Source organism: Grus americana, chromosome 17 (assembly GCF_028858705.1).
Source record: "Grus americana isolate bGruAme1 chromosome 17, bGruAme1.mat, whole genome shotgun sequence".
Classification (NCBI taxonomy): domain Eukaryota; kingdom Metazoa; phylum Chordata; class Aves; order Gruiformes; family Gruidae; genus Grus; species Grus americana.
Genome location: NC_072868.1, coordinates 13,327,460 through 13,354,973, shown reverse-complemented (window position 1 = coordinate 13,354,973; position 27,514 = coordinate 13,327,460). Strand labels below are relative to the sequence as shown.

At 40.7% G+C, this 27,514-nt stretch overlaps 1 protein-coding gene across 4 annotated transcripts in view; it reads left to right on the top strand.

Annotated features, from left to right (window-relative positions):
• PHACTR3 (phosphatase and actin regulator 3) overlaps nt 1-25,512 on the top strand; it is a 109,984-nt gene extending 84,472 nt beyond the window's left edge. For all 4 annotated transcript variants that reach the window (XM_054845992.1, XM_054845991.1, XM_054845994.1 and 1 more), the window contains exons 9-13: nt 16,069-16,124; nt 20,370-20,431; nt 21,304-21,444; nt 22,820-22,896; nt 24,906-25,512. In XM_054845992.1, coding sequence (XP_054701967.1) covers nt 16,069-16,124; nt 20,370-20,431; nt 21,304-21,444; nt 22,820-22,896; nt 24,906-24,921 — 352 coding nt within the window. In that variant the 3' untranslated portion in view covers nt 24,922-25,512. The remainder of the gene's footprint in view (nt 1-16,068; nt 16,125-20,369; nt 20,432-21,303; nt 21,445-22,819; nt 22,897-24,905) is intronic.
• Nucleotides 25,513-27,514: the final 2,002 nt, after the last annotated feature.

Sequence of the window (27,514 nt, the reverse complement as noted above, 5' to 3'; positions counted from 1 at the left end):
GAATAATGCAGACACAGAGCAGAACCAAAACTTGAGCACCTAAACCTGATTTTTACCATGTTGAAAATCTTGGCATGGGTAAGCAGATCATGCTGGGGCAAGGTTTCTTGGCAACACAGAGTGTAAAGGAGGTATCTTTATTCAGTACTTTACCACATCTGGAAATCTGTAGTTCTAGTGCTGCCCTGAGGTTCTTGGAAAGGCATTTTCAAGTTGACTTGCCCAGAAACTGCAGACATAGCTAAATGCACACCCAGATTAGACCCTGGTTTGTACCTCAGCCTCACGTAACAGACCATGAAGTTCACAGTGCTGCTGGAGACAGAACAAAGCCAAGCAAACAGCACTTCAGATTTGCAGCCTAAAAGCATAAAGCGTGACAGTTCAACACAGAGCAGTCATAAAGGAAAATTTTACCTATTGACAAAGCAAAAGCTGTGCCCTATTTCTCAAGAATGCCATGTCTGGTGCTGCTTCCTTGCAGAAATGTCTCAGTGCAGCTTTGCTGACTGAAAAGGCATTGGCCCTCCAGACCAAGAGATTCAGTGGGAAACTGGGCTGAGTCCACAGAACTGCAGGGAATATTTCATTTGATTTTAAGAAAAAAAAAGGGGTGGGGGTGTACAAACTACTAGAAGCCTTAATGGAGAAATTACGCAGATACTGAACTGAGCTCAGTCTAGAGACTAGCCTAAGTTCACCTGGAGATTATCAAGGTTTTTTGATGAAGTTCCAATTTTGCTCAAACTCCTACTCACTGAACTAGAAATCAGGGAACTGCCCTGGATTCAGAAGGCTGGGAAGACTCAACACAGATTTATTCCAGAGACAGAAAGGCAGGGGTAGGCACAAAGAAAAGATCAGCTGTCACCACTAATTAGCTGTGTACAATTTAAAGCATTCATTCTTATTTGGCAGGAATCATCCAGGTAACCTTGGCACTGATGCTAAAAATAACTCCAGCAAGCACAGCGTGGGCCCTGAAAGGCTCAGCTCTTCGCATGAGACAGGAGCTATATATAGAGCTACGGTTTAATTCTGTGGGCGTGTGTGTAAGCCGAGGGAGTCTCCTGTTCTCCTTGCTCTGCACTAGACAGCAATACAAGATGCTGGCAGCGGGGACCAGCTGGGGGGGGTGCTGTTGGATATTTGCATGTGGCTGCAGTATTTTGTTAACAGCTTGTACAGTGCCCAAGTGCTTTTTAAACCTGGTGCTACGTGAGGATTTGGGATTTTTTTTTTCTTTCATGTTTTGTCCCTTTTCCATTATGGGCTCAGCTTTTCAGACTACAGAAAAGAAAAATATTGCGGGTGATGAGGGGGAAGGATTGGAAGAATTGGGGAGATGCAAGTGATAGCTGAGACTTTCTGGAGCTGCCTCCAGGATTTAGATTGCTGGATCCCATAGGCATTAATATTGCCTATGCCCTTCCTTGGTGTCAGGCAGTGACACACAGTTGAAAACCCTGTTATGTACCTGGTGACAGACAGCACTGGCCTTACAGTCAAGGGGGCTGAGGTTTAGTGTCTGCTGCTAGAGTTACTCTGAAACAGTCTTCAGGGATAAAAGCCAGGAGGAAAGGGAAAAAGCTGAAGTTGGTTTTTTTAACATCTCCAAGCAATGAGTCAGTTTAGCCTCCTGTTTACAAGGCTTTTCAGGTCCAAGGGAGCTGCATTACAGCTCACATATGTGTATTAGAAGAGGTTCAAGTACATCTGTACATGCCATACCTTGACTACCCTGTCTCTTTCTCTTAAGGGCTGAAGAGCTCTTGAGAAGGGTAATCTTTGTTCCCTTTCAGATATTACACCTGCAAAAACAGAATGAACTTTACTAATATGAATCCCTGGTTAGCAAGTAACAAACCTAACTGCCCTGAGCATGTGTGATCATAACAGACCCTCTGGACAGAAGCTCTTTAACCAGAGGTGCTTGCTTGCTTCAGTAATGAAGCACAGTGCATGCATGCACAATTAATTATGGAACACCCTATCAGCTTTGGGCAAGATCTGCAGCTGAACCAGAAAGAGCAGTTTGTTGTCTCAGACCAGCCCACAGCACATTTGGCAGGAATTTTTGAACACATTAATTCATTTATAAAGGGTTGCAACAGAGAGGACTTAGTCCTTTGTGCTAGTTTTTGATTTGAACAACATGCATATGACTTGATGCAGGTTTGTATCGCTAAGGATTCAGCATACACTTCCTGTTGAAAGTGTTGGGTATTTACTTTGTGCAAACATGAGGAAGTGTCATTCCAGAGGGCAGTTCTGCCTGGGGACAAGAAAAAATTTCACGTGTCCGAGGAGAGCCATTAAGAGATTTCTTCTGGGAAGACACTAACTCCTTGCACTGCTCTGTTCTACTTCCCTGGCTCCAGTGCCGGGAATTCATAATCAAACATGCTTTCCATGGCACAGTGAAGGCAAGGGCAGCAGGTCAGTGCACAGCAGGAAAGGGAAGAGCAGAGCAGCAGGTGTTAACAGAGAGAGGAGTGTCCAGGACCTTTTCTGGGACACAGAGTCAATTCCTTGAATAGGTCTTCTGGCCTAAGTGGCACATGGGAAACTAGAAATAAAAAAAAAAAAAATCAGGGTTCAGAAAGCTGTAATATATCACGAGGGAGCATAATTATGTAAATAAACTTGCAGGAAAACTGCTAAAGCAAGTGTAATTAAATAAGGAAAACACATTTTAAGGAAGAAAATAGTGCACTTGTTTTGCCCTGCCAAACTGCCTACGAATAGCAGCATGTGTTCAGGCTCAAATCCTCTCTCAGAAATTAGGCACCTACACATGCCTGAAGATCTGGGCCCTAGCCCTGTAAAGTGAGAAGTAGTCATAAAACAAAATGGAAATCTGCAGAAAGCCAATAATGCTCTGTAATACCTCACCTTACCCTGGATTATGATTCAGGTCCTTAAGCTAGTTTGGATCTGCAGCACAAGTAATTACAGAAAGAAATTAATTTAATTTGCAGAACTTAATCGATAGGGACCAAAATAAGCTGCTCTGGTTGTCACAGCCATTTGTGCTGTTTTATGACAAAAACCTGACCAGAACAAGGTGCTGTAGCAGTTGTGAGCTACTGATAACACAAGTGTTGAGCAGGGACTCGGGCATTCACGGTAGCAGCCCTCACCATTTGTGAGGATGGTTGCTGTGTTTCTGTGATTATTTAGGGTTAGTTTTTTGGTTTAGACCTGTTAATGAAATGCAGGAAAAATGTTTTATGCACTTAAAGCCAAGCACTTACTTCACTGTAATTGAAACAGAAACAAGATAGGGTGGACAGCATGTGCCTGAAAAAATGAACTGGTATAAGTAAAATCTCAGCTAGAAGAGGGTTTGGCTGCATGCTTCTCAGTTTTAATGTACCCCATTTCAGACTTGCCACCTGAAGCATATAAGAACAAAAGAGAAAGAGAGGTAATTTGGGTCTTGTAATGGTTCTCCCCACAGCCCTCCTTTTAAACCTAACCAAATTTATATGTAGACTGGATACGAATGAGTTTCACCTTAACTGTTGCTGTGAATTGCCTGCAGAATACCTAAGCAGATAGAATTCACTTCTCCCACAAAATTTGTAGTGCAGCTTTTAGTTTAGGGAAGGGAAGAGACAAAGCTTTCTTACTGTGCGCGTCGCATTTGCTCACACTATACCTGGAGGGCATATGGCTAGTACCACAGCAGTATGTTATCAGTGATTTATGGGACAGTGCTATCAGATGAGTCATCTGCTGCACCTTTGGGTGAAGAACTCAGCATGTTTCTGGATTCTCCTCCAAGAACTGGCTCCCCACATGTGATTTAAGAAAACTGCAATTCATCCAGTGCAGTTGCTGGCCCTCCAAATACTGTTAGAGTTACTATAGTTTCCTCCTCCTGCGGCTCTGAGCACAACTTCTGTAGCCTGGTTCATTCAAGATCTTAATTCTTCCCAGGAATCAGAGGCTTGGGCTTGCTGCTTTCATATAGAAAAACTGGGTCAGTCGAGCAGAGTTTCTACCTTTTTTGAAATAACCTTAGAGAAGACGAGGGGGGTGAAAAATGAGGGAAATATTTAGAAAATAGGGAGGGGGGAAGGAGAGAAAACAGGTCAGAACAGAAGGTCATTGTTTTTAGTCAAACACTACTTAATAAATATTGTACAGTCATATCAATTATTAAAATGTAGTTCTAGCTAAATCTTTTTGATTTCATTGCCTGTGCCCACCTGGCAAGCTGCAACTGTATAATAGGTCTTGTGGGCGTTTTCCTGTTTATTTGTGTAGCTTGGGAGCTACTTGGGTCAAACAGAGCACCACAAGTTCCCTTCAGTATCTGTTTTTCAGATTAATTAACTCATCCAAGTGGCCAGCACGCTTCCTTGACTTCTCCAGGCTCTGGAGACTTCCCCCCCACCCCCCCGCCCCGGGAAAGCACTCTCATTTTCTATCTTTTTCTTTAGCTGTCACATGTAACACACCAAAAGACAAAAAAAGGACTCCCAAATGTATCAATCCATGCTCAAGTATCTATCCAGTGAAATGAAAAAGAAACAGACACCACCTTTGGAGGTTGAGGACCTCCTTTTGTGGAAGGTCCACTTAAGCAAAAGACTGTATCAAGGCAACTAGGAAACATACCTGCTTGAATAACCAGCGTGTTGGTAAAATCTGAGTCTTAAATCACATTAGACACAGGTTACTTCAATCTAGTTAGTCCACTGTTGTACAAACATGTGACAGTTATTTTATTAAAACTATACAAAAAACTACTCGGCCAAGAGACAAACACCAGAATAAAAACATGACTGCCTCACTGTTGTAAAAAGCCCTCAAAATCAAGACTACATGGCTCACAGATGAACAGCCATTGTAATTTGCTTGAAATGATCATATTCATTAAGCAAATTAAATTCTGAATGAATTAATACTTCATTAGTTTTTCAGAAATCATGTTTAAAAAAATAAAAAGCCAGGATCTCACAACAGTCTCTCCAGATAGCAGCTGGTCTATTGCTAAGAGATCAGGCTAATTTGAGGGTGTCTGCAAAAGCCACATTCTGGCCAGGCTACACTGCAGCCTTATTATTATAACTATCACAGGGAGTGGCTACAGTACTTCCAAATACCACCCAACAGGGGAAAAATCCTCCTTCTCAAGAAAAGGTTAAGCAAACCAGTACTAATGTGGTAAGGAAAGTTATATTTACAGGCATCACACAACTAAGTTTAAAGAAGTCTTTCTGCAGCCTGTTTACAACATAAAGGAAAAAGATAATGGAGAATGACAGGTGTGTAGAAATACCAAGCTTAGGTCTACAAGGATGATCAGAGCAGGAAGCTCAGGGTTAGCAAGGACTTTTTGGTGGACTAGAGGCCCAGAAAGCAAAGGCAGCATTACCTATGACTTGCTGTGCATCAGCTGAAATGAAACAAAACATACTACAAAAGCCTGGAAAACCAGTGTATGATGGAGGTCATCTGCAGAGAGTCAAGGCCTGTCACTGCCACCTTACATTGCTCTGCTTAGCTTACCCCATCCCAGCAGTTACTCAGCAGACAGAACGCAACTCTAAGGAGACGTGGATGTGGTAAAATTGAATCCTTTCTCAAGAACATGGAGACCTCACAAAGGTTTTCCGTTGCTGCTTTGCACTTTGACAGTAAAAACCAGTGTATGTTGTACCACAACAAATCATAGCAGTAATGTCAAAACTACATGCTCAGGCTAATAGGAAATGTTACATAATTAAATTCTTAAGTTTTATTCAGTTGAGGAACCCGGATTTCAAAAGCTCAGAATTTTCTGTCCTGACTGAAATTTGCCAGCAACCTCTATTTGGATTTACACCACTATAAATAAACACAGGCTCCTAAACAGAACTAAGGAGGATCCCAAAAAGCTTTGGGAAAGAGCAGACAGAATATGAGGATGACATTTTAAAATTCAAATCCTTTCTGCATTTTCATCTAAGTTAGCCTGTCTGTAATGCTCAGTGTCACGCTTTGTGGCATCAAGTGACAAGTCATACTCCTCATATAGCCCAATTTAAAACCAAAGAAACACAGAATCACTAAAATACCATTTGCAGAGAGAAGTGAATAAATCCCTGGAGGGTATGTGAGTCTGGTTTTCCAGACAAGACACTTTGCCACATTTTCCTATTCTGAATAATAGAGATAACCATACAGAGCAGCTTTGCAGAGCACTGAGATCTGCTGGTGAAATAACTACAAAATAGATGATTATTCCTCTCCCTGCAACACTCACGCTCCTACAGAGCGCTTGTGCCACATCTTTGAGTTGTCAATGGAATTTCTCATTTCACTCTGCACGCTGATAGCGGGAACACTCGTTGCATTGCAAATCAACAGATAACCTCAAGAGAAATTTTGAAAAAAAGCAAAGATTAAAATAAAATAACTGGCAATGCAGTAAAGAAGCAGGATTCAGAGCACGCTGTGAGCAAAAGCTGTGTGACCCTTGCCAGTCTTGGTTAATGACAGCATGAGGGTAAGCTGTTGGTCTAGCTCTGTGCTGAAAAATGCTGGCCTAACAATAGCGTGCACGAGAGAAACAGAAAATAGTACAACAGATGGCGATATGCTATCTGAAGGCAGGGATATCCCATCCTTTTGGGGATGCTGTGTGGGTGAGTGACAGGAGAGAACTAGAAAGTGCTTGCCTTGCCAGGGAGAGTGTTCCCAGAGAGATTCCTGCAATTGGCTAGCAGGTGTGCAGTCATACATATGGTCCCAGCAGGGGCTGTCTATCCCAGAAGCATTTGCAACTTTAGGAATCACCATCATTTAAGTTTTTTCTTTAGGGATTACACAAAGCCAAGAGCACGCTGCGTTTCCTTGATTTACTTCAGTGATTAAGAAAGCGATCCCTTGATGTAAAGCCTGACATTACAACCAGTTTGCAAAGTGCAACAGCGTGCCCTCTCCTGTTAGGGTTTGAAGCTGCTGGGTTAGTAGGCTCACACAACTTGATACCACCACCTCTGGGGTAAATCCTTGCTGTTGCTTTATGCGACACCTTGCAATGGCAAATATGCCACAGATGTTTATTTATCACTTTGCAGATTGCTAAAGTGCCCTTTATATACAAATACAGGTTACAGGGAACAGAGAAGTATATTCTCCAGAGCTCACATTGCATGGGGAAATTCTCAGCAGTCTGTATCCATGGCAAGAACGGCCATTCTCAAATAATTTTGCATTAAATGAGGGGGTGGAGGAGAATTTACATACAGTCAGCAGAGGCAGCCTGACAAGCTATGCATACCAATATTTCTTTGTCTGCTCTCTGCAAATCCAGCTGTGGTTTTCTCCAGTGACCCAAATCCCACAGCTGTATGTTGCAGTAGCATCTGTTGGTAGAGGCAACTGGTTATAGGTTATAGGACAGCACTGCAGGATCTTAACGCTAGCTGTGCAACAGCGAGCATCCTAGCTGAATTCAGGATATTTTGGGACACTTCCATCCACGTACAATATCTCTATTTGACGGACTCTGAAATGTAGCTAGTGCTACAGTCCAAACTGACATGTCTTTCTGTCCTCCTCGCCCGGTTAGCTCTAACCGTGGGGGCTGAAATTGCATTCCTGGCTGCCCAGGCAGTTGAGTCATGAGCCTACAGACAATTTCTTACAGGGCTTAGGGCTGGCTGGCAAGCCACCCTCAGTCTTCCTGGAGGAGATGAAGAACAAGCATTATATCATTTATACAGTGAAGTTTAAAATTTAACTTCCTTTTTTTTTTTTTTTTTTTTTCTTTTTGTACATATCATTACCCAGTAAGCACCCAGGAGTATGCAACTGTTTCACTAGGAGCATTGGAAAGTCTCAGTAAAGTGGCAGTCCTCACCACTGGGCTAAGATTTGCTTCTGGTCTGCTAGTGACTGAGTGCAGACTCCCTACTGTTGCTCAAGCAGTTCCTATCAGCCTTGATTTTAGTATCACTTCAGCAGTGGCAGAAGTCTTTATTTAAATATAATATAATGGTAATACATACATAATGGGATAGAACTAAACCCCTGGGATTTATATAATTCCTTTTGTTTGCTTGTGCCACAATGTTCTTAATTTGCCCAAATCGGAGATATTTAACATCTTTTTTTTTTTTTTCTTCTGTGGGAACATAGGGCTCCAGGGTTTTACTCCTGCTTCAGAGAAAAAAAAAAAATCTATTGCTTTGCAATGAAACATTATTCACCATTTCCAGTGACCTGCACAGTGTGACCTAGATCATAACCAGCATGTGGTTTCAGTCAGAAGACCCTTCCACATACGTTTTAATACACAGCCTTGAGCCCTCATCAGCCTTCAGCAGGAGCTGCACCAGGAGTCTGCACCACGTACTGTTATCTGAAGAGTGTGTTCTTTCAGCAGTTTTTCTTGCTGAGCTATTTTTAGCTTGAATGTATTCCCCAAACCAGTTCCTTGCCCAGCTGCAAGGCAAAGCAGAAACAAGAGCAAGCGGTAGTGCTGCTCACGCTGACATTGCTACCAAAAGAAACGCTCAAACTACAAACTTGGAGCATGCCTTTGGCTGAATAATCACTTGTACTTTTGTCATCCTAATGATGAAATATTGTAATTCTATTATAAACAGGACAGATCCACTATGTAGCAGCTCTGTTAAACCAGAGTGAGGGAGCAGATGGAAGGGAGAGGAGAAAGCTCCAGCTCTGAAATAAGCAGCCATTACATTTACACCCTGATGTAGGCATGTTCATTCTTGTGTATTAACTAATAGCTCAACTGAAAATGAAAACCCTTATGTTACGTCGGTCCTGGAATGTGCCACAACATTGTCCTAGAATCCTTAACTGCATGTTGAGAGGTGTGAAAGGAAAAGCCTCCTGAAGGTGATGGAAAGAAACTCAGCATCTTCCCTGAACTTTGCAGCAGGCCTTTGAACTGAGAGCCAGGCTCTGCTCTCCAGCTGTGTCTGGCCTTTTTGCCTCACACATTGAGAAAACTATGAACCCAAAGGTCAAGTGCAGCAGGGTTTTCACAAGTGGTGAAAACAGTGATTACTGTAAAGCCTTCTCCATCTGAATCCTCTCACATAATTAGATACTGGCTCTGTGGGTTGTATTTCAGCCCACACAGTGCTTATCACTAAGTAACACTATGCAATAGCAGACCTGTCACAAGGATGTAGGTCGTTCAGGGACAGTGGGTTACGATACAAGGGTCACACTGGGCAAGTATGTAGTTTTCATTGCAACTGAAATCTGAACTCCTCATTGCAGGGCTTCTATCACAGAAATTATAATGATGGACAACTGTAATTGCCTGGGAGATGAGTGACAACATAATTAACTGAACTTACTGATTTGCAGCCTTGAAAATCCAGACAGAACTAAAGGCCAAACAAGTGAATATGTAATTAAGGCAACATATGTGGCCTCTGCATTTATCCAGTATCTTCTACTGGACACCCAAAGGTAGTTTTCTTATTTGGATGCAAAAAATAGTTTATGAAGTATCATAGACACAAATATCAAGCAATTTTAAAGGAGTAGAGTTTTTGCATGCAACTCGCAGAATTTAGGATACCAAGTCACCCTTTTCTTACTGCTGTTTAGCCTCCTACTATTAGAGAATGGCAGCAACTACTCTTATCCTGTTATGGGAAACTCTGGCACTTTTTACATGCTCCAGAATTACCTTGGGTTAAAAACAAGTTTGTGTCTCAGTGTCTGCCTTCTAATTTTGTACAGACTGTAAAAGGCAAGTCCTTCCTACCAAGGATTTACTACTACCCATAATTGTACATTGCAAACAGTACTGCACTGCCACAGTGCAGTGCGTGGGTGACTCAAAGCCCTGGCACACATCCTCTTCACAGCTACTTATAGGAAGGATGAAAATAAACTTCTTGTTGAATTGAACATGATGTTCTCATAATAGAGATGCCAATTTAAGAGGCAGAGCCTTTGTCTCCTGATGGACAGCAGACACAAGCTGCTTTATGAGGAGCAAGCACAGGGGCACTCCCCGTTCTCCCTTTGCCAGGGTAGGAGCTTTCCAGTGAGAGGGATCCCCCCCACCGCCCCCCTTCCAAACTCTATCTGCAAAACTACCTGCGCAAGAGACAATAAATGCAATTGCTGCTGGCTACAGCTCACTTACTGAAGGCTGAATTGATTGCTCACTTGTCAGTCCAGAGTCACATGCACATGTCCTCCCTTTGTAGAAGATTATCAGAATCACATGGATCTAACTAAGAGCAGAAACAGGATTCCAAAGTGTGTCTTTTGGGTTCAGCTATAAATCCAAAAGAAATCCAGTTTTATTACAATCATACATACAGATACTGTGCAACAGACTCTATGCAGAAATATATTTGGGAGACAAAGGAACACATTTGGGAGACAAAGGAACAGATAAGACACCCCACAAACTAAGAATGCCGGCCTTTTTTGGACTGGATTCTACTGAACACTTGCTAGGGTCTGCCAGGCAGGTGAGACCACGGACTAGTAAGAAGAGCTAGAAAGGAAGCACTGTCTGAGGTGTGGGAAGTCAGCACAGCCCCATACGCATACAAGTGGGCTGTACCTCTTCCAAATTTGTCTCTTATCAGCTATTCTGTGCCCATACCTGCAAGCCCACAGCTTCCTGTGGCTTTGCTGAGATGCAGTTCCCACAATGGATAAAGCAGACACTGCTAAGGTTAACTGTGAGGACAGAAAACTTGGCACCATCTCCTGCTTGTAGCACATACTGATGCATTGCCCATCTGATAGCAGACCCTGGGATCCAGTGACATGCAAATCCTCAGACTGCTGAGGATTCAGTCACCTGTAACAATACTATCAACCATGGTGTAATGCTGGTCCCAAGACATTAGTTCCCTTGAATGCAAAGGAAACTATCTGACTGTGTGAAGTAAATATTGATCTATTGATCAGTGGTCACAGGCACATATGAGAGTCATTGGGCTCATGAACATGTGACTTTGCTCCAGAGGGGACAAGCAATTAGTGCTTTTCCCCTTGAAGCCAACTCCAGTGTCTGCACTTGTGCATATGTGGAACGTGTTAGTTAGCAGGACTTCAAACCAGACTCTCGTGGCGGAGGGCTGCAGCCCACTCCACCAGACCAGCTGACAGAGACTTCCCCACCCATGGGGTAGTAGGGGCAGAGCTCATTATCTCCCTGGGCAGCCTGTTTTGCTACAATTATACACCATACAGGTACGTCAAGGGAAACAGCCAGACACACATGGATTTATTGCCCTCCAGAGTGCACGGAGCGTGCATGAATGTCACAGGATACCCATATGCACATTGTGGGGAGAAAACAAGTATCTCGAGGCCATGTGCAGGCTCTCAGCACTCGTGGTACTTCAAGACCAAGAGCACACATGGCTGTACCTGCAGGGTGTTCTTGGGGCGAGCCACAGGTGACTGAGCTAACCTGCAATGACCTGCTCCTCTCACCCTCAGGAGTAACACTGCAGAGAACACAGGAGCAGGCAAAGTCTTTGGCTTCTAAGAGATGGAAATATATACATTTATCCCGTTATCTTTCTGAGCCCAGATTACTGGGGAAAACATTTTAAAGGTCATCTGAAAAGACCCCCAGAATGCTCCCCGAACTTCAAACAGCTGAAGAACACCTGGTGCTTGAAGGTTTATGCTCACTTTGCACAGAACAACAACAAACACACAAACTGTGTTATTTTTCTGAACTTAAGAAACAGCTGTCCATGTAGTCCACGTAGTGCTGTGTGTCCCCCAACTTATGGGGACTGCTTTAGCGTTATGAGAAAACATTCAGATTTTGGTCTCTCTCCAAACTTGGAACATCACTGACATATGTACAGCAAACTCTGTCTGAACTATATCCAAACATCACTTACAGGGAAGTGACATTGGTGCCTCCAGTTGTGCTCGGTTTCCGTAAGGCAGCTGCAGCCGCCTCAGCTGAGGCTCTGCAGGTTGAGCACCGCTTACTTCTGCTTTTGGCATCCCACAGTTTAAGCTAATGGGGAAGCAAATTCCCAGAGTAGCTACTCTTAGCATAGCAATATCAATGACAGTTGATGCCTTTATACCATGGGGGATCTGGGCAGAGATACGATTTGCCGGCAAGTTACTTGAGAGTTTTCAAGAAAGTTTCAAGACCCTTTGAAAAATGGCTGGCCCTGCAGAGGTGCTCAGAGGGAGCACTCCTGCCTCAGCAGACAGTGCAAAAATACACAAACCTAGATTTTAACATCACCCAAGAACACAACAGCATTGATTGGATGCTTTTCCTAAAAGCAAAAAATAGATACCTAAACTTCAATCAACTGAAAAGAAACCATTAGTGTAACACAACAGAAATGGCACACAATCTTAGTGCTCTGAGCAGAGCTTACGGTCACCTCACTGAGGTGAGTCCCACCCAGGGCTGCAAGCACCCAGGTGAAAAAACAACAGAAACAAAAAGCAGAGTACTCACACGTCTGTGTCCGTGTCCGTGTCCGTGTCCGTGTCCACACTGCAGCACTGCTAGAGTCTGATACCCACCTCAGACCTTCAAAGCGCTCCTACAGCCAGAGCAACATAGCACCCAGGTTAGGTGCAGGCTAACCCAAGAGTGAAGCCCTGCAACCACCCATACTCAGGTGCAGGTGTTTTGCTGAACCCACAGGAAATGAGCCAGAACTCTACTTTGCTTCAAAATGGCCTGCAGCTGTGTAACACAAAATCATCTCTGTGCAAAGCTTGTGGAGATCATCCACAGGCTACTGAGGGTTCAGTTTTTAGCCTTCACAAAGGATCCTTCATGGCAGGTGCCTGCTTCATCCTCTGGGATCGTACACAGGCTCCCCTGCTATGATGCAGGCTGCTGATAATCGTTATTCAGCTGGAGTTTGTTTCCTTTAAACAGGAGATTTGAGCATCCCCTCTCTAGAGCCTTAGTCTCAGTACCTGCTTCCTGGCCCACACTCCCCAACAATGGTGTGAGGAGAGCTGGCTGCCATTTCCCCCGGCCAGGTTTCCCTGAGGCCGCCATTTCCCCAGGTGTTTCCAAGGCCATGGTGCTGCCTCTCCACAGGGCTGGACGGGCTCCTTCTGAGGAACTGTACTGAGCTCAACACACAGGGGATATTTTCTGGTGCTGTCAGCGGTGGGATTTTATATTTGAACAGCTTTAGAGAAAAATATGAAATAAATATCCAAAATAGAGCATTTGTTGCTCAGGAGAGCGTATGGAGCCCCGCAGTGCCCAAAGAACACCTTACCCAAGCAGAGGCACAAACTTATCTGAAAGAGTTTGTTACTTCAAAGCTCCCTTCAAGAGGGATGTGCATTTTTGACAGAGGTAACCTGCAGCTTCCCCTGCTCCCCCAGTGCTGAGCCACTGGCCTGACAGGAACCCTCAGAAATGTGGTTTTTTTCCTTATCTTGCTCCGAGCCTGGCTGCAGGTGAGCTTTGAGGGAAGTTAGTGGCATCAAGGGGGACTGCGAGTCCCCTTCTGAGGAAACAAAGTGCGGCTGGGACAGCCCAGCTGAGGCTTAGACCCCCATGGAGGGATGAAGCACCCTGTTCTGTCCTGAAGCAGCTGAGCAACACAGGCAGGATGGGCTCTGCTCGTGCAGTAAATACCCGCGGCAGCAACTACTTTCTTGCTATGACGGATGATCAGGTGAGGCAGTGGGCTCTGTGAGCGGGCGCACTCCTCTTCAGATGTGGAAAAGACCATCCTGCAGAAAGGGCCTCTGGCATCCTGACTTGCTCCAGCTCAGTGGAGACGTGGCCCCCCTCGCCAGGCTGGGTCGTGCTCACAGCTGCTTCCCCTCTTTACAATCGGCAGCTCTTGGTGGTGGCACCTGGAGTCCTTCACCTCCACCAACTTGCACTGTTTCCCCTTCGCCCAGAACCCAGCCACCATGTAGCACGGCTCTCACAGCAGAGAAAGCAAACTGTTAGATTTTTATTTTGAAGAAAAGCCCACTTCTAGTTTCATGGCTATGACAGAATACTTGGAAGCGTGGACCATGTCTCTGAAAAACAATGCAATGCCCTCTCGTGCACGTATAGGACTGTGTATGCCTGCACCTTTTCCTTCTGTTGAGGGTAAAGCTGAGGGTGTGCACAGAAATGTAGTGGTGTCTCTGGGTACCTACCATGTATTTATCAAAGCCAAAAGGGTAACAGAGTTTTAAATAATTAACCATCATACATAGTGTAACTATATATATAAAAATTTACAAAGCATTCATATACATGTGCATTCTCATACTGCTTTAATAATTTCTGTTAGGCTTTTAATCCCCCAGTTTAAAAGGGGCCTCTGAGATCTAATGTACAGATTCTGGGAGAATCTATAAATCTTACATGGAAGGGCTGTAATTAAGAATGGCTGGGGAGAGGCATGCGAGCAGCAGGTCGGGTGGACCTTTCATTTGCAGATAAGCTCTTTGAGTAAGTCATTCTTCCCTGATTTATGTTATAAAATGCACATTAATCTCTTCCAAACAAAAGCTAGCCAGAGTTGTATCATTTCTGAGACATACAGAGAAATGAGAGAGGAGGGAGTAGTCCAAAGGTAACAGGAATTAAAAATACATGTTTAAAACCTTTAGAAGGGCATTTCAGCATCATTCCTGTTTCAGTACCTGGCTTACTTTTCCAAAGAGAAATCCAGAGACCAGGAGAAAAACCTTAGGTGATACAAAATGTAGGAAGACCGAGAGTTAAGCTGTAGGTGTTTCTAAGCGCTAGAGCTCATCAGCTAAGTTTTCTGTTGGTGTGAATCTGGTATAATAGTTGTGATGCCTTCCTGTTGCCAAAGATGAGAGCTTTCCCAGTCATCTCAGGGAAATTAATTAAAAAAGGATAAGGAGTTGCATTCATATTTTATGCTGTTGGTCTCAGAACATAGGAATACAGGGATGATTTTGAAGGTATATTTGGTAAGGCTTACAAAACAAGGAGAAATTAGAATCAGGTACTATTACTGTTTCTTTTACAGTCTGTTAAGAGTTACTTCATTTTTTCATCTCTTGTATATTTGATAAAATGTAGAGCTTGTTATAGCATTACTTTGTAATCATTCCTTTATTTCCTGGGCACAGTAGAGGGATAACTACTGCAGCAGGGGTTTGCAGTGTGGTCCCTGCTCTGAGTATTTCTTTGTCTCTGTAACTTCATCTCTGGCTTGGCAACATCTGCTGGAGAGGAGACAATAAGAATCCTTAACGTTGCGAGCACGCAGGCCAGAAAGCATCATAAACTCTTTCCGATCTGCTTGCTGGATTATTACTTGAAAGCTAGCAAATGCAGCATGTGCGTGTGTCTTCCTAAGGGAGGGGTTCAATTACCTGAGATTCTCTGCAGATATTAGCAGTGTCTCACGGGGAAGTCTCATTTAGTATGCAGAATAAAATCGCTGTGGCACTGATCATATGATTTGAAGACTCAATCCTGAAGCAGCACTACTGAAAAGGGGAGGTGAAACTGCACAAGACACTCGACACTCTGTTCAGACAGCATGAGGCTGTGAGCAGCACACGAAATTTATTCAGCAGGCAGGAGGAGAGCTGCTGGATTGGTCTGTTAGAGGGGAAACCACAGGAAAGCTTTATTTCTGGCAAGTCTGCATTTTGTCAGGATGCACCACTGGTGTTACTAGAAAAAAGGAAGCCTGCTGCTACGTGAGGCTAGAAGGTAGAGGCAGTGATAGCTACAGAAGATCACTGTGCAACTTATTTGATAACCACCTTAAATACCCTCTCAAGAGTGAATTTAACTGTTGGAGAGCACTGGTTCCAAGGGGCTGTCTGGAAAGTATGGTGAAAAGGATGCACGTTCTGAGGAAGCATTTCACTGACAGCAGAGCAAACTAGAGGAGAACTTCTGCCTGCATTGCTGACATTTGGGAAAAATAATATAAGGAAGCATTCTGGTGCCGGCATTCTTGTATTTTATTTTTTTTTCTTCGTGAGTCCTGGAGGGATTTTGCACTCCCCTCCCTGAGGAAAAGACCAACCACAACTCAGAATACTGCAGACTTTCCAAAGAACAGGCATGGTACAAAATGTGATTTTGGTGTTTTTCCGCAGGCGACTCAGCCAAAGACCTGCTGTTGAGGAGCTAGAAAGAAGAAATATACTTAAACGTGAGTATTTTTTTCCTAAAGTATTTTATGTGTTTGTTGAAACCAGCAACTGCATTCTAGAACATATTATTTTTAAACAGACAAATTAATTCACTGGGATTTTCTATACCTAAAACTTTAAATTTTTCACATTCTGGGTTTCAAATATTCAAGCATCAGAATTTACACTTTGATAAAGGCATGCATTTTAGTGCAGAAAAGAATGACTTGTTCAAATTTAGGCTTTCAAATAATTTGCATTCTGATTACCCTGTTACACATGTCTAAGTAGGGAATACAGTCTTGGTGTCACACAGTGCAACGAGAACTCGGCTGTCATTTTTCAAGATGTGGACTGTCATGGCAAACTGTACACTGAATAGCACCAAGGCTAAAGTGGAATGGAGAAAGCATCCCTGCAGAAGTGTGATTCTCCTAGCAAGTACATTTGTCCATGACATTAGAGACCTTCTCAAAGACAAGGCAAAGAAAGATCATTCTGAGATATTACAGTTATCAGAGGGGCAGTTCCAGGCCTGTTACAGATGCTGCCACAGGGAAGTGTTCTCAACATCTCTCAAATAAACACAAGGCATAAACTTGCAACTCTTTTCTAAAGATTGGTATTCCGACCTGGGGATTGAACAAGTGATGAACATAATCCCTTTCTTTACAAGTGCTGGGAATCCTCTAAGTTAGGGGAAGGTGAGGGAGAGCTTTGAAATTGTCTCCACTACAAGTCCCAGACAGGAGAAAGGGGGAGGCCATCTGCTTGAAGGAAAAGTATATTGCTTCTGTTATTTTCGTGGTCTATTTAGTGTTGAAAGACAAAAACCAGAGTGATGTGAACAACAGTTGGTTTCTCATTAAACGATCATAAAACATAAAGCCACATAAGTTTATGTCATACAAGCAATGCTGCCTATGCTATTTAGTTCGTATTTAATTATTAATGTGATTGTAATTTGCTAGGAAAAAAAGTTACCTACATTTTGTTACCTAAATTTGAATGTCTCAGAGCTTTCTTAGTAGTTCATAGAAAAAACCTTATGTTCTTGCCATGGAAGTTATTGGGGATTTCATTTCAGTTTTAACACCAAGACATTCTGTAGCCAACTTAAATTTATCAGTATTTTCAGTACTGTTCCAATGCATACATTGCACCTGGTAAAATTAGATGTATCTAACACGTGCATAGCTAAACGAGAAACAGGATACATTCTCTGAAAATGTGAGTGGATGAACTTGGCCTAACTTCACCTGTCATCTACCACAAGAGACAAGAAAAAGCAGTAACCCAAGATTCTGAAATATGTGAGGCCAGATTTTCAAGACTCAGTACCTAAGATCTCTGAAAATCTGTTTCTCTGGGTTTTTTCCTTACTAAGGAAGAGCTGATCTCTACTGAAAAAATCTGTTCCTTTATGTTTACTTTTTGAAGTGTGCTGGTTACATCCTTAATCTGGGTTAAACTGACCAGCTTTAATAATAAAAAAGTTTGAATACATTCATATAATGAGCTTAGAGAGAGATAAAGCAGAAAGAAGATAAAGCGGAATTAAAGATATTTCCTGAATTCCAGCTAAACATACTGGTCTAGATTTGTATCTCATTTAAAGAGCTCCCAGCATGGAGCAAATTTATTGACTTCAGTGCAGTTGCTCAGGCTTTATAGAGGTTCAGCTGAGATCAGAACCACTTCTATTTTATTTACCTTTTCCATTATATAAAAAGCTGGGTATCTTGTAAAGAGCTAAGGTCATCACTTAGCTGTGTCAGTTGTCATCTTAAAAGCCTGGACAGATGCAACAACTCTAGTGTCAGTTTTGAGTGAATTTGGAAATTAGTAAAGTCTCCTGTTATTAATAGGGATATCCACATTCTGGGCAGGGACTTTAAAAACACCTGGACTGGGTCTGACATGCAAAGCTGTAGCAGTGTAAGAGCCCTTCAGTGAAATCACTGCAACCTCCTCCAGACTGTAAGAGTTTGTACCGTTGTGTCGCAAGTTTCCTAACATCTTTGATGTTCATAATGCGTGCTGCTAACAGAAGCAACGCTACCCCTAAAGCTGTTTTAAGGACTTATATTTCACATTTGCACAACTCCGTCAAAATGAGAAGCATATTGCAAATGCCTAAGTGCAACTACTATGTTATTTTAAAACAAATCTCGGTAAGATTAAAAAAAGTGACTTATCTCCCTTAGGGAAATGTTCTGAGATAAAAGTAATACTTAAAAAGCAAACTTAAAGCCAACACTTTCTTAAAATCGTGTTGATCTTCTAAGTCCTTTAGTTGAACTACAGAAATACTGCTGTGGTTTACCACAAAGCCTGAAAAGCATATGAACTAAAATCACAACCCAGCTACCACATGTGTTCCTCCTGCATTCAACAGAAAGCTGACGCTCACATCCAGGAAGGCAGCATCTCTTAAATCACACTGTGCAATCCCCAGTTCATTCTTAACCCCAGGAATTGTTTTAGTGTCACGCATAGCTAAGAGTTCCCTGAGTAACTCACAGAGCAGCAAAATGAATTACAGTGCTGCACATGCCACTTCGTAATTGGGAGTGTCTCTCTACTGAGATTTATAAAACCAGCCCTCACTAATGAATGGATCTAAGTGTGGCAGAGGGATGTTGATGGGAAAACCTCTCTGGTTTGTCTCTGTAATAATGCCCGAGTTTTATAATGTGCTTGCTAGCATTTCCTATCAAAACTTGTTTTATTTTTTCTAAAAGAACTATTTCTTGAAGCTGAAAATAAGCACTGAACCTGAGTGAATGTCTCATAGAAATGGGTCACTATACATGTTTAGAATATTTGGAAAAGCATTTTCTGATCAGAAATGTGTATTTGTGGGTTTTCTTTAGGAATTCTCTCAGTGCATGTCACCATCATATCTTAAAAGGCACTATGCCACAGAAAACTCCCTTCTTTTAATAAAAATATATAAATAGGAATATCTACTCTAGAAGGGGTGAATTAAAACTGAATGAAGCATATTAGTTACTTCTTGCAGGTATCTCTACGTCTTAGAATACACTCTATTTTTTAAAGCCTGTTCTCTTTTTAAACATTTCAGGCTTACATAGCTGCTCATCCCTGACACAGCACTAATTTTAGCTGTCTTTTACTATCTTTTAAATTTGTGTGCCTTGCCACCAAATTGTAATACAGCACGTTACAGCATTTTAGATTCATTTGATTTACATTTCTACTATAGCCAGTTGTGGCTATGCACTACTATGTTATTTTTAATAGATGCTTATGATTGCATTTCAGTGTAATGAGCATAAAAATAAGGGAGAAGAATACTTCATTACTAAAAATATATTTTGGAAACCCATCTGCAGTGCTAGTGTTTTTTCGAGGCATATTAAAAATCACATATGCTTTAACACTGGAAATACCCAATGCAAGTGGTATAATAAACTGCACGGTAGTATCTAGAGAATCCCAGAATGGTTAAACATTTTTCTCTAGGTCTTCAGCTTTGTTCAGGTCATAGGCTCAGGCCTTAATTTAGTAACAGATAGTACTAGAAATAGAAACACCATTAACTCGTTTCCCAAGGCAAAGGATAGATTTCACACAGTGTTACGGCACTCTAGTCTATTTTTAGACCCAGTGTGTAGGAGTTATCACGGCTTGAATGTTAATAGGCACAACACACAAAAGCAAGCTGGCTTAGGTTAGAATGCAACGTTACAAAAGAAAACCCCATGAGGATAAAGAGGTTCTAATGTCAGTGGCATGTCCTGAATAGCAAAGGGAAAAAGCATGCAAGATAAAGATAACTACTGTGGCAGCGTGACCATCTAAAGACGTAGCCTGAGAATAAGGTTATTCGGGACAGAACATACTTTCCCTGGAGCTGCCGCAATAAGTCTTTTCAGCATGTAACAGCAATGACTGGCTCCAGCATTATGGACAACAAAGATGATGATTAACTATGGAATATTTTGATTTTTCTTACAAAGTTTATGCAATTGGAGAGTCAGTGTGGCTGCTGTTGTTTTATTAAATCTCTTTGGAGTTTAGAGCACAGGAAAAGCTGACACTGGCATCAGTACATTGTCCTTACAGAGAAGTAACAATATGTTCTAATAGAGAACCAGAGAGATGTACTGAATTAACAAAACACACAACTAAGAAACAGCTACTAATTTTTCTGTGCTCTAATTTTTATTGCCTGGAACTTTGGAAAATACCAATCCTCCTCATGAGGAAAGTCATCCTTTTTTTTATATTCTCTGCAGAACGAAATGATCAAACAGAACAGGAAGAAAGAAGAGAAATCAAACAGAGACTTACAAGAAAGGTAAAATCTTGCAATACCTTCTATTGGTTTTTAGAAATTTAGAAAAGCTAATATAACATCAACCAGTCGTAAAGGTCATTATTACACTAAACGTCCCTTTATATACGTCCTCCTCAGCATGGTCTGGGATAGTGGTATCTAGTAATATGAATTATAAAAATATCTACCTTATCTCAGCTACCTGGGACTTGGTAGAATATTTACATATAAAGTTTAAATCAGAAAATGGGTATTTGCTTGCACACTGCATATTTTGCAACTCTATTGCTAGAAAAGAACTATATTCTTTGTAGCAATCAGTAGCAGAGCTGACTCCCTGCTGAGCACCAGGTGTGCTCCCACAGTAAATTTCTCTTTGCATTTAAGGTATTCTCAGAATCAGAACTAGATCTTGTTATTGTTCTGTTCCTGGGCATCTCTACTGGAATTATAAGGCAAATGTGCCCATAACTTGTTAAAGCCAAACTGAAATTCTTACAATAGGTCCAGTCCTGAAAACCTTACGCAGACAATCTGCAACTGGCTGTAGCAGAAAACCCTACAGCATATGCTACTATTCACAGACCATAATAAATTCATTATGATTCCTTTACATATTGTAAATACATTTTATCAATATCCAGGTTAAAATATTTTCCTCTTTTGCCCATTATAAAGCCACTGTGCTGTAGCCCATAACTCCATTTAAACCATTATTACTCTCCTAACAGTCCTCTGAAGGACTGAGTATTTCCCTGGAATTTCCAAGGTTGGAGTTATTTCCATATACATAAAAGCACACTAAGCTAAGATGGGAAGCAAAAAATGTTGCACATTTTATTGATATGCCTGTTATTAACACTGGCTTTATTTTACAAAACTATTTAATACAGCTTAACCAGAGACCTACAGTTGATGAACTAAGAGACAGAAAAATCCTGATTCGATTCAGTGATTATGTGGAAGTGGCAAAAGCACAGGACTACGACAGGCGAGCAGATAAACCATGGACAAGACTATCAGCAGCAGATAAGGTACTGACATAATTAAAATGACATATTACTGCTTTCTACTTGGTTTGTCCATAATGATACATCAGATTCTGCAAAGACATTTAACCTCTGGGACATTCAATCTCTGTAAACTTTACCGCTATTTCTTATGCTGAAACCACACTGACCAATGCATACTGTCATAAAAAAAATGCTATTTATAAAAATGCCTATTTAGTACTAGAAAGGCTTCTACCCAGCCCATTAAGTGATAGGAAAAAAAAAAAAAAAAGAAAAAGCTGGATGCAGTCTTGCTTAATACTTAAGGGCTGCAACTCAAAAACGTTTCCAGCCAGTACGGTAGTAACATGTATCCTCAGACTGGAAGTTTTGTCCCAAACATGCAAATATCCTCCACCATGTTTCTAAACATGCAAATGTTTCCTGTTTCCTATGAATGCTCAAGGAGTCACTTAATCCCACATTTTTATGAGCATAAACAAACACTCAATTTTGTTCCATCACATACCTACCATATAGCTGATTTACATCTTAACTTTCACTTCTAGGTGCTTGAGTAGTAAGAAAATTTTATATTGTTAACTAGGCAGGTTTATAAGCTAAAAAGAAGGTGACAGAGTTCAATCACATATACTGGTGGCATACCTGAGGAATTCAAGGTCAGGAGTTTGACCGTTGCATTTGTGACTGAAAACCTTCTCTTTCAGACTAGACAAATACATTATTTTTCCTCATTTTTCTTTTAATAAGCCAAATCTCTGATATAAAACATGAACAAGGGTACAAGCCTCATAATTTTAGGTAGCTAGTACCAAATATATAAGAATCTGTGAAAGCACCAGTAAGTTACAGTTCACTCGCAGTTGACATTTAAACAAAAGAATGTGCTCACTTTTGTAGTCTTGAATTTCATTATATTAAGCACCAAAAGAGAACATTTTTTTCACTTATTACTGTGCAATCCTATGGATACAGGTGATAACACCGTCTGGACTGGTATTTGCAAGTTGTGATAAGGCAAACAGTCTGATTTTTATTAAAAAAAAGACGCACATTGAAATTCCATAAAATGACTTGACCAGCTGATCAATTTCTCAGCAACTTCTCTTGATCTTTAATAAATTTTAACTAGAATCTTGTTAAACGTGAGACAGTAAGCTCTGTGGTTTTATTCTCCTGTCAGAATTGCTTCTAGAGAGAAATGACCCTGCAGCAATCAGTAAGGAATGATAAGAAGTATCACATCACTGATCCACATGACTTAAATATATGCTTTGCTATGCTCAATACCTATTATTTCTACTTTAGAAAACTCCAGTTCTGCTTTGCAAGTCTGATATTTTACAATGCTTATAGATACAAAGGGATTTGTTAACCTTGTATCTTCAATTCCTAGGCAGCAATTCGGAAAGAGCTAAATGAATACAAAAGTAATGAAATGGAGGTACATGCATCAAGCAAACATTTGACAAGGTCAGTTTTCAGCTATTTATTTCCATTACCTACTAAAAACAGTCTGCTTGAGTCCTGAATCATTTTGCTCTTACATGCTGGACGTGGGAGAATATGCAAACAAAGCTTTATTTTAAAAGAAAAAGGAAATGCTTCTCTTCCTGTTCAGAACCTGGCTTTTCTGGTTTTGGGGTTTTTGTGCTTTGATTAGCATATACTGAGAAACCCCCAGACCTTCTCCAGAACATATCTCAGCTTGCGTTCTTTGCACCAAAGTTCAAAAGCTATCACAAAAAAATTAAATGTAGGATGTAACATAGAAAAAAATTGGACTTGTTTTAAAAATAGATGAACAAGTTAATACACTATATAAAGGTGTTTGAATTAAATGTACTTGAGACTGCAAACATCATATGCATACCGTCACAAGACATACATATTGCCCGTAAGTAATGCATTTGTTCTAATTAGATTTGTTCCAATGGCTTCAGTCTGTAGATTTCAGTATCACTTGACTGTCAGTCCAGTTGCTACTGGAAGGGGTGCAGCTCCCCCCCCAACACTTAACAGCAGTCCAGCAGAGGTCAGGGGAGGTAACTGCTTTGGGCTCTGAGCAGTTGGGCCAGTGAGCCTACTCAATGTAGTGCTTGCTCCATGGGCCAGTACTGCAGACAGGTACGATGTTTAAACATGCAGGAAAACATTCATTTCCCTTTTCTAAGTGGGAAAAAATGTGAGAGGCTGATTCCACAGCCACTATTACTTGCAAAAAGACCTTGTCAGAGAAAAATTGAAAGAGCAGTCAGTTATTTCCCACAATCTCTGTGAAGTCTCTTGAGCAAGTCCAATTGCTCTTAAAACAGAGATTTGGAAGCTGCTGGGAACACAGGGTATTCTGTAAGCATCTCAGGCGTGCTTGCTGCTAAAGTTCCGAACAGTGTGCTAAGGAACATGGCGTGCAGTCTCACACTCTAAAGGCTCACTTCGGCAGTGCCTGGGCCCACAGTTCCATGCTTATTAATGAATTCCAGCTCACCTGAGCTTTGGCTGTTCAATGAAAAGATAGTCTAGGCAAATACACTTGAGTTGTAAATGCAATGTACGTTGATCTAAATGCTATATTTATTTAATTCCAGACTGTTCATGCAATTGTTAGGGCCCTTTTAACATCACAGGACTCAGACTCAATGTTCATGGCAAGTCATCACTGCACTGATAGAATGAAATAGAGGGAAAAAAAATGGGATGGCTGCAGTTTAAGTCTAAAAGTGAGATATACCTTCTCTAATTGAAGCTACCTGGGGAGTTTAAGTAGATTATAATAATATATTTTGAAATTTGTTCAGGATATTAGGAGTAAACAAGCTTACAATTTACAATTAGTGCCAAGGCATTACAAATGATTGGGGCTTTAATTATGTATCTCAGCCGAAACAACGATCCTACAGAGCAAGAGTATATTTATTCCAGACAGACTCTTAAGAGTACATTGTACATTAAACCAACAGTATGTCCTCATTCTGAAGCATCAGCTCAACATTGCTTAATTCTTACAAAATAAGATCACTGCACAATAAAGAATATTTCTACCAATGACAGTGTGGCTTAATTCCTAAAAAAACCCCAAACAAACCCAAACAAAAAAACAAACCACCAAAAAAAAAAAACCAAAAAACCCCCCAAAACCCAAACAAAACCCCCTGCCAAACCACAAAAAAAACCCCCAAAACGCACAAACAAAATCCAGAATCAACCCAACACCTGTATTGCACTTGCACTCCCAAATAACTAAACTGGCTAGACTGTGTCCTGAGGACTGTAACTGCACTAAAGTCATGGCATATGTGTGGAAATGTGTTGATGAAAAATTAAGACTTAAAGTCACTAATATTCTTCAATACTGTTACTGTACATTTAAACAGAATGAATAGGGTTTGTGGTTTTTTTTTAAATTGTTAATCTAACATAGAATCTTTAAAAATTATATTTTATTTCAAAGAGGTTTGAAAAATGTCTCTTATTTCTCCTAGATTTCACAGGCCATAGAAATTTTCTTCTGAGAAGAATCTGTCTTTACTTTTTGATATTGCTGCTGAACACATATCAGGGAATATATAAGTCTTTCCCTAAAGTTCAGTCCAGGATACCTTGATGTTTATGTGAAAGAAGGACTCTGCAGTTGAAGTCTCTGCAGCACTTACGTACAGAAGGAAACACCAGAGATGTACTTCACTCTGAAGTCAGAAGAGCGATGGCCTGTGGAGTGGGGCGATCTGCTGAAAAAGACTGAAGTAAAGCTACTTGAAAGAAGCTACTACTCTCCTTTAACACTTGTTTTAAACTGTTTTGCAGTCTATCTTGGAAAAGGAGATGTTGTGCATGTACAGGCTTTACCATTCCAAGGCCTCTGACATAAATGGACATGACACACTGTCATTCAGTATTATGTTGAGAAGACATTTTGAACTTACCACAATTAGTTTGTAAAACACTTAAGTTCATGTTCTAAAAACTAATTTAATGTATTATAATTTCATTCTTTTTTATATAATGTCTAACAGAATCACAGCTGCAAGCATTTTTGATTCCTGTTACTTTTGTTCTTTAATTAAATGACTACTTATTGCAGGAAATGAACATGTTTCCTAAAGCTCTTTTTTTTCCCAGGGACAGTTGGGAAGGGAAGAGATTATTATGCACCAGATCACGTCACTTCTTTGTGAATACGGAGTCTTCAAAAGGATGATCTTAACTAAGGTTTTCCATTTTGTGGAACATCGATGTTTCGGACCAGATGCTAACTGGCATAACACGACTGTCATTCTACACTAGTTGAGGTTCTGGCCCTCTAAAGAATGACAAGTTCACTGTTATTCTCATTCAAAATTACTAAACTGAACAAGCATAGATAGAAATGTAACTATGTACTTAGCAAACAAATGATTTTAATGCTTTCTTGACAGTAAGAAGAAAAAAGTTTCTAAATGCTAACAACAAAGCAAATAGAACAGGTTGAGAAAAATGTAAAGCCAGACGTTCTAATAATGCTTGGCCTCTAGAAACATCTGAGAATTCTACTCAAAATACTACTAAAATGAAAACTTAGAGAAAAAAAAAAATACACTGATAGCTGGAAAACATGCCTGACAAGACAGCAACAAAATGGCAAATACATTCACAAGACAAAAATTTCTCTGGAAGTCTTAAATGCTATCCTTTAGAAGTCGTTCAATGTTAAAAACTTGAAAAAGGTGCTCTCGATCTTGTAGCTTCATTGAGATGATCTCCATGAAGCATGAAAATAATAAAGAAAATACAGTATGTAAAATTGTATAGACTACTACTAAATTGCTGCAAGATGGTGAATGGAATGAATGCAAACAGCAGAGAGACTAACTTTCAATTCTCTTCTGCTGCTCAGTGTGGGGATGGAATAAGTACTGTGCTGTTCTTTGGATAAAATAACATTTAGGAATTGAAGGTAAGAACATACAGTGCAACACTTAACATATATGTCTGTAAGAGCAATGCTAGAAAAAACTGAGGAGTCATGGGAGATGTGGTGCCCAGGACCAATGAAGCTTGCCAGCTTCATTGTAGCTAGTTGGTTTTTTGTACAACTTTGTAATATTTGACTTATGTGGCTACCAGTTGAAGACTTGAATTACCCAATTACTTGATCCAAAGATGGTTTTTTCTATTTATTGCAATTTTATAACTTGCTGGCTTTTCACAGAAATATGTAACATCATAACTAGACTTTTAACATACTGTTAATTATATTTATCAATCATTTTAATTTTATTATTAATAAAATACTATTAATTCTAAACAACAATATAATGATAGTCCAGGTGTAATATACAAAAAGGGTAAAAAGAAAGGAGAGAAAAGTTTCTTCAGCAGAAGAACCATTTTTAGTTTGAGAACAGTAGCTGACCCACTGTTAACTACAAACTTGGCTAATAATCCAGGTGTCTGCTTTGAATGACCCCTGGGGTTTCCCACCCACAAACTAAAAAAAAAAAAAAAAAAAAAAGCGCAATCTCCCTATGCTGAACATTGCCTTTGGGATTACTCCCTTGTGATATGCTTTGCATTTTTACATTTGTTAAAGTTGATTGTACCTGCTCAAAGTTTTTAGTAGTTAATGGGGTGGGGTAAAGACTGATAGGTGGACAGTAAAATTTCATAATTCTATTTGATCATGAGTCCTCACTAAAAACAGCAGTTGTATTATTTTTTCAATATGTACTCACTGTACAAAAAGAATTTGGGCCTTGCAGTGCACTTTTTAAAACCTTGTACAGTTTAAAAAAAAAAAATCTTTAACATCTCATGAGGTCCATCTAGTGGAGACAGTGATCACAGGCTCAAAAAAACCCCCCAAACCCAACCAATCAAAAATCAAAGGGTCAGAAAAATTAGAAAAGCATAAAGTACACTTATGTAGATGGGATGAGTGGACCAAATTATAAATCAAAAATATATGAAGTACCTGAAAGGACAGACAGATTGCATGGGCAAGCCAACAAAGTGTTAATAACAGTGGTTAAGTATCACCAAAGATGCAGATAGTGGTGAGGTTCAGCAGGGATCTTCTGCTGGATAAATATTTTGAAAAAATGATTGGTGGGTT